The sequence below is a fragment of the Fulmarus glacialis genome, unplaced genomic scaffold, assembly GCF_000690835.1.
Source record: "Fulmarus glacialis isolate BGI_N327 unplaced genomic scaffold, ASM69083v1 scaffold13287, whole genome shotgun sequence".
Lineage (NCBI taxonomy): Eukaryota > Metazoa > Chordata > Aves > Procellariiformes > Procellariidae > Fulmarus > Fulmarus glacialis.
In genome coordinates, this window is record NW_009222754.1 from 5140 (window position 1) to 13070 (window position 7931).

Below are 7931 nucleotides of genomic sequence, written 5' to 3' on the forward strand. Positions count from 1 at the left end.
GTTGTGTGCTGAGGGACCCTCCCCCTGCCCCCCCCCACCCCCAGCTCTGAAATTATGATTGAGATTGATTAAGATTTATTCTTTTTAATTAAGATTGAGAGGCTGGAACCCCAGGGTGCACCAGCCTCAGGAAGAAGGACAATTATGCAGCAATTACACAGCCTTGTAATCACATTATACATGGGATGTAGACTGAGATCTACCAAAGCCATTGTAAATGGGTCATCAGCAAACCCAAGAGATGCTAAACGACTCGGGCACCTTTAGCTCCTTTCTGGGGGGCTCCGATTTGGGTTGGAGAGGAGATGCTGGCTGAGAATGCCACGTGACCTCATATCTCAGTGAACTCCTGTCCCTGTGACCTCACAGCGTCCATCAGCACATCTTTGCCCCGCAGGCACGTGAGCCCCTCCCGTCTTCTCCTCTTTTAAGTGGGTGATGCATGAGCATCTCTGCAGGGCTGGGAGATGGCAAGTGCTTCCTCCCAAACCGACATCTCTCAGCTCAGACCCTTCCTCTTCTCCCTGCTGGTACATGGGACTCCCCAGGTCTGGGCAGACCTCCTGATCCCTGTCTTTTACTCCACTTGGAGAGGAGTAAATACTGGGCAAGCCTACACCATACCTCTTCATAACACCCCACCAGATGCGATTTCCAGCCCCGGGGATTTCTTTGGGAGATGAAAACCCAACTATATGTACACAGGGTGATTGAAACAAGCCATAAAGGGGTTTTGGAAACAGGATCTGAAAGGTCAGGCATCTCTGACTTGTGCCTTGATAAGCACTGGCCCAGCTGGCATCGCTCAGGACCTTGGGCATGTTCCAGTTTTGGTTTCCTGGTTTGGGAATACACCTTGACCTGCACTTCGGCCACAACAACCCCATGCAGCGCTACAGGCTTGGGGAAGAGTGGCTGGAAAGCTGCCCAGAGGAAAAGGACCTGGGGGTGCTGGTTGACAGCCGGCTGAACATGAGCCGGCAGTGTGCCCAGGTGGCCAAGAAGGCCAACGGCATCCTGGCCTCTATCAGAACTAGTGTGGCCAGCAGGAGGAGGGAAGCAAACTGAGGGAACTGGGGCTGTTTAGCCTGGAGAAGAGGAGGCGAAGGGGAGACCTCATCGCGCTCTACAACTACCTGAAAGGAGGTTGTTGTGAGGTGGGGGTTGGTCTCTTCTGCCAAGTAACCAGCGGTAGGATGAGAGGAAATGGTCTCAAGTTGCACCAGGGGAGGTTTAGATTGGATATTAGGAAAAATTTCTTCATTGAAAGGGTTGTCAAGCCTTGGAACAGGCTGCCCAGGGAAGCGGTTGAGTCACCATCCCTGGAGGTATTTAAAAGACGTGTAGATGAGGCACTTCGGGACAAGTTTTAGTGGTGGACTTGGCAGTGCTGGGTTAACAGTTAGACTTGATGATGTTAAAGATCTTTTCCAACATAAACAATTCTATGATTGACCTGGCTCACCCAGAACCAGCCTGGGTTTTCTGCACCATGTTTCTCCAGTCCCACAGCCCCAAGGTGGCAAAACTGCCACGCGGGTGCCAGCGATGGGGACACAGTCTGTTTGCTCCCAGGATGGCCAAACTTCTGCTGAAGCCCACCCTTTTGTAAGGAGGGAGCAGAAGCACAAGAAGTACAAATTCACTCTCGTTTCCCTTCGGTTTGCTGCTGGGTTTAAAAAACAAAATGAATTTCCCTGCTACCCCTCTCTTCAAAGAGCCGGGCAGCAGCATCGGTGGTGTTCCTGCGCCCCGCTGCCTGCACAGCCCTACCTCCAGGACCTGCCTTTGGACCCCAGGAGTCACGGTATTACGTGTTTCTTCTGCTGGATGCAGAAATTTCAGATTCCAATACCATTTCTTCTCCAGGTTTTCATCCCCTTAATTCCTCTGCTCTGGTCGTTTCTAATTAGCAATGCTAACCCACGCTGTTCTTGCCTTTTAATCTCCGCTAAAAGTGGGCTTGGACTGGAATTAAATGGAGCGATGTAGGCACGGGGCTGTGTTTTCCCACCGAGGAAGTCGGGGTACGCGGTCAACAGGAGCCAAGCAGGTTGCTGATGTGGTTTATGGGCTCTAGGGTGGTGTTAACCCAGGGGAGCTTTTGCTACCCTTGCCTGGCTGGCCCCACTCTCCTCTTGCTTGTAGAGAGCCAAGAAGATGCCCATCTTCTTGAGCAGGCTCAGCGGCAGAGAGGGTGGCTCCAGGGGTCCCCAACCTCACCTGGGTGGCATCTGAAGGGGAAACCACCCCCAGAAAGTTTTCTTTTTCCTCCCCGTTTTTCTAGGAGAATAGATAAGTCCTTGAGGAACCAGCATCCCTTTGCCTAGCAATGCTCTGTGCTTATCCTCATGTGACATTTCTCGCTCGCTGGCTTCTTTTTATTCTTTTCTCGCAGTTTACACATTAGTCAGCTTTGCCCAGTGAGGGAGAATTGATTCTTACAGTGAAACACCTTCTTTTTTTTCTCTTTTTTTTTTTTTTTTTAATCCCCTCCGTTTTTTCAAGCCTCTAAAAACAGCTTTTCATTCCCCTGAAAGCAGCTGGGAGAGCTCCGAGACAAACCCAGACACCTTGTCACACTTGCAGAGAGCTGTGAAAACAGTCTGCTTCCCCCTTGTTGGGCTGGTAGTGAGAAATTTTCCTGTCTGGGCTTAAAGGCAGTGTCTGGAAAGCATCTGGGGCGGTCAGGGCTGGCTTGCTGGTGGCATGGGGGCTGTGGACGGTGCTTTTTGACAGGGTGACTTCTTAGACCCTGTCCAGCTGGTGTAGAGAACTACAGCTCCGGGACCCAGGGGATGGGGAGGTGGAGGAAAGGATGCTCCTGCCTCTTTGGAAACGGAGTTGTGTTGTCCAAAAGGGGCCACGACATGGGGTTGATCTTGCAAAGTGCCAAGCATCCCCCCTGTGCGAGGGGGTGCAGCCGCCGTCCGTGCCCCTGCAGCTTCCCGGGAGCCCCCTTCCTTCTCCTGACACCGGGGAGCCCCAGCGCATCTGGGAATGGGCAAATCTGGGCTGAAAACTCTTCTACTGAGCTGTTTGGGTTTAAAAGAACTTGTAAACTAGGGCTGCTTTAGCAGGAAACCCTGAAACTGCTTCTCCAAGTGGCACGGTTTGGGACATTGCCACCTTCAGGAGGGTCTGTCAGGCCACGAGAGCAGATGATGGCCCCAAAGCCACCCCTGGGGACACGGATGGAGTGCCCGAGGTGCTGCGTTGTCATCCCCAGGGCCTGGTATCCACCGCACAGCCAGAGGTGTGGAAATATCTTCCAGGGCGGTTCCCAAGATGAGACGCTCGTTGTCGACAGCACTTGGAGATATGTCTGTCTGCCAGCCCATTCCCCCATCCTGCACACCCCTCTGGGTCTGAAACCGGGAAGAAATCAATAAGAAATCCCATTTTGGTCCACACCCTGGGGTAGTTTTTCAGCCTCCTCGCAGGCAGAATTAGGAAGGGCTGTGCAAGATGTACGACAAGATCCAGCTGTTGCTGGTGACCCAGCACAGGGGTTTCTCCTACGTCTGCAGCTTCATCGGTAAGTGCCGATGGCAGCAGGGAGGGGAGCGTAGGGTCCCCGGCGGGGTTACAGTGACTTGAGTTTCAGTCTACAACCATCTGCAGGATAACTAACCCCGTAGACGTGCACGGAGCCAGCCGCAAGCCTGATCAGCTCCCTAATCCAGCTGGCAACAAGTCCTTGCAGGAGGGATGGGGTCAACGCCACCGAAGACCATACGAAGGTCCTGCATCACCTTAAGCTGCCTTTGAAATTGTGTGCTGGGATTGGGAAGAAAGACTGCAATGAAATCCTCCCTCCTCTCCATCAGCTGCAGCAGGACCGGGGCTATCAATACTGGATTTTTACCCAGTTGAGATACCACGATGGGTGTCTTTGCCCCATGGTGGTGGCAGGGTGGGGGATGGCAACCCACCAGCAGCCACCTGTGCTACCCCCTGGCTGGCCCAGCCCCAGCACATGTCATTGTGTTTCTGAACACCTTAAAATCCCCACAGGCGCTCCAATTTATGGCATTTTTCTACCTCTTTTCTCACCGCGAGCTGCAGCGTTTGACTGCTAGATCTGGCACCTGCTACAGCATCGCCCGGAGCCATCGGCTTTGCAGGGATGGGTCGAGTGACCCGGAGAGAGGGAATTATATATAGAAAGGAGATAGAGATATCATTAGAGAAAAGCTGGGAGCCGGGAGACAACCTCCGGGCCCATTTTTTTTGTGGATGAAAGGAGCTTACTTCAGTGAAGAGTGTTATTATATTCAGATTCCCGTTTAGGCTTCTCCAAGTTGTACAACAAAAGGAATATTAAATGATCTTGCAAAATTTATGTTACAAATCAATGTAACCTGCATAAATCAACCCAGCTGAAGCAAGAAGGTAAGGTTTGGGGGTCTTTTCCAAGTGCCTTGCTGTGAGAAAGCCATTGCTTTAGAAATGAAAGATGCTGCATCCAGCTGGAGAAGACCTTAGAAAAATGTCACGCCTTCAGCCAGATACATCTCCTTGCTCCCTTTTTTTTCCATGACTGAGTGAAGAAGAAATCACTCTCCAACTTTCTGCATGAAGTGAACTGCTTAGAGAGCTGGTGGGGGTTACACGCATTGCTCAGAGCTAAAACTTCTTGTAGATGTAGGCAAGCGTTCAGGCAAAACTTGGGGCAGCAGGGACGGTGGGACTCTTGGACCAGGAGGAAATCTGTGGTCAAAATCAGGGTAGGAGAGCTCTCTTGGAACCCTCTTGAGTCCTCCAGGTAATGAAATCAGCTTTGCCCTGTCTCAAGCTTGTTTTGCCCGTAAAGTTTTTTCCCAAAGGCATTTATGTGCGCAGGATGAGATGGTGTGAAGCAGCCTGGCATGAACATCCTGCTCCAAATGTCCAACGTGGGTGGATGTCTCTCCCTCCAGGCTTGGACCTGCAGAGGCTGCACATGAGATGAGGACCGAAGCATGGTGGACAAGAAGCAGCTGGAGAAGATCCTTCTGCTGAACTACGTGTGCAACGCAGAGGCTGGCGAGCGGGCAGGGGGGCAGCAGGTCCCACGTGGCCCTGAGGGGCTTTTCCAGGGAGGACCTTTCCCACTGGCATCTGGCAGTGCTGATCTCATCTCTGCCCTCCAGTATAATGAGCATGTCTGGATGACCTCTTTCTTGGCAGAGTACCAACAAGGCTTTTGTGAGATGCTCCTGCTCTTCCACCTCCTGGTCGAGAGGGAACATGAGATCTATTGTCTTCCTCCAGAAAACCATGAGTTTCTGGGTGCTTCTTCCTTGGATCAAACAGTCCAGGTGGTGAAAGTCCATAATTGCTCCTGGCCTGATGTCCTCCCACCCCGGGGGAAAAAGCCACCTACAGCCTTCAGCTCTCCTCTGCCCCCCACCAGGCACGGTCCCTCCTCCCGGCCACCTCTCCATGAGCACTGGCCATTGGGGTGGCCCTCATCCAACTTGCCCAGGCAGTGTTGATCCCTGAAGGGGACGGAATTGTAGTAAAGGGGTCAAATCCTCTATTATCAGGGCTTTGGGCTTTGTGGCTATGGACAAGCTGGGCCACGGGAGTTTTCCCTGCCCTGGGTTCCTGCTTTCCGTGTCCCCCAGGAGCACAGCTGTGTGATGAACATAGGCGTGCAGAAGAGCTTCATCATGCTGAAGACCTCGGCTGCATTTATGGATCCCACCTTTGCAAAACACCTGGGTGAGTCCCAAGCCTCCTCAGCACCTCCACAGATCCAGCAGAAAACACCCCCATAGATCCAGCAGCATCATGTAGAGAGGATGCCAGCAAAGGAGAGTAAATATTTGGACAGTGATTGGCATCACCTAAACCTGCTAAATATGCTGAGGAGATGGGTCAGGGCCACGGAGCAGAGGTTATGCATCTTGGCTCTCCTGAGATGGCTCCGTGGTGAGACTCTGGAAGATCTTAGCCCTTTGCACTTGCTCTTCTGAATTTATCTCTTTTAATCTGTGAGTTGCATGAAGAAGGAGCTGAAGCTGCAGCTGTTGAGCTCTCCCGAGCTGTCCTTCCATGGGCCAGCCCTTCTCATGTCCTGCTGATGCTGCTTGGGTGGAAAATGTTCCCTCTCCTCCAGGTTTAACAGCCTGATTTTCTCTGGCCAGGTTGGCTTTTACCTCCCATCCCAATGACTCACAACTGCTCCTGTTTGCCCTTAAAATCATCTCTGCCTCGGGGCTTGCTTTTCTCATCTTTCAGAAGGAAAAGGCCTGCAAGTTATTCACTCACTGGTCCCCTGCTTTTGCTTCACTTTCCAGGGAGTGTTCAAGTCCTTCAACGATGTCTGGAGGCTGTGGGAGGTGAGTGTGTGTAAAGATCCCATTCTTGGTCGCCCCTACCTGTCCTGGATCTGCCCAGGCACCCCGAGCGTCCCGCATCCGTCTGCCCAGGCACCCCGAGCGTCCTCCATCCATCTGCCCAGGCACCCCGAGCGTCCTGCATCCCTCCAGCCAGCCCCATCCATCACCCACTACTCGTGTCCGGCATACGTCTCCCCAGGCACCCCGAGCGTCCTGCATCCATCTGCCCAGGCACCCCGAGCGTCCCGCATCCGTCTGCCCAGGCACCCCGAGCGTCCTGCATCCATCTGCCCAGGCACCCCGAGCGTCCTCCATCCGTCTGCCCAGGCACCCCGAGCGTCCCGCATCCATCTGCCCAGGCACCCCGAGCGTCCTGCATCCGTCTGCCCAGGCACCCCGAGTGTCCCGCATCCATCTGCCCAGGCACCCCGAGCGTCCTGCATCCATCTGCCCAGGCACCCCGAGCGTCCCGCATCCGTCTGCCCAGGCACCCCGAGTGTCCTGCATCCCTCCAGCCAGCCCCATCCATCCACAACTCCTGGTTCATGGGAAGGAGAGAGGTGTCTCTCTTGCAGCTCATCCCTCAGCCCCGCTCCCCCGGTAGCTTTGATTATCTCAATTAATATTTGCACAGACTCTTTCTCCACGCTCGCCCATCTCGCCTGTGCGGCAAGCGTTTGTTCTCATTATCCTCCGGCTGATGTGATATCACCTCTTCAGAGGCATCCGTGGCTCAGGAGGCCCCTGAACTGTAAATTGCTTTTTTTTGAAGGAAAACATCAAAACCAAAATGTGGAACCCCCAAACCTACCCGTGTGCATGGGCTGTGTCTGTCCCTCCGACCGTTGCGGTCTGTCCCAGGTCTGTAAGACCCTCACCCGAAACTCAGGGGATGGATTTGGGGTCTTCTGAGAAGGAACATCAAGGAATTTGGGTTGCTGCTTTATTTATTCTGTAGCTTATCAGGGAGTTTAGCTCGTCATATTTGAGTGTCTGGTTATCCGGGTTTGGAGATTTTGCCTGCAGGCTTCCCCTGATGTTAACTCCCTCTGTGCCCCTCTCCCATCTGCTCCCCCAGGTTTTCCTGATGCAGAAGCCCTGCCGAAATTCCCAGGTGCTCGTGGCCTTGGTGGTGCGGGAGCAGGTCCTGCGGGAGAACAGGAGCAGGAACGACATCCTGACGGTGAGTGGCAGGAGTGGGGAAAGGAAAAAAAAAAAAGGAAAAAAAAGGGAAAAAAAAGGGGGGAGAAAAAGGGAGAAGCCCTCCTCCTTCGCATTGCAAAGAGCCGGACGGTCTGATCGTCCCTAGCACCGAACCAGTTCATGACAAAATAAAAAAGCATGAGGAGGAATATTGCTCCTGAAACGGAGCGTGATGATGCACTGAACTGTGACTGTTGCTTCAGAGGGGGAGATGTTCATCTCGGAGAGGAGCTCCACGTGCTCCCCATGTCCCAACCCCCTGGCTTGTCCTCACTTGGGTACCCCATCCTACGTGATGCTGGGCAGCATCTCGCAGAGCCCTCCTGCTTTTTTTTTGTGGTCGGGCAGGTCATGCCAGCACCAAGGATGTGGGGAATAGATAAATAGATCCCAAACTGC

General features: G+C 53.3%; 1 protein-coding gene across 1 annotated transcript; it reads left to right on the plus strand.

Annotated features, from left to right (window-relative positions):
- Positions 1 to 4964: 4964 nt before the first annotated feature.
- Positions 4965 to 7512, plus strand: TBC1D21 (TBC1 domain family, member 21; the record flags this gene model as incomplete). Its single annotated transcript, XM_009581570.1, has 5 exons — positions 4965 to 5028; positions 5173 to 5303; positions 5613 to 5709; positions 6229 to 6329; positions 7408 to 7512. Coding segments are annotated over exons 1-5 (498 nt in total), but the record flags the coding sequence as incomplete, so codon positions are not given.
- Positions 7513 to 7931: the final 419 nt, after the last annotated feature.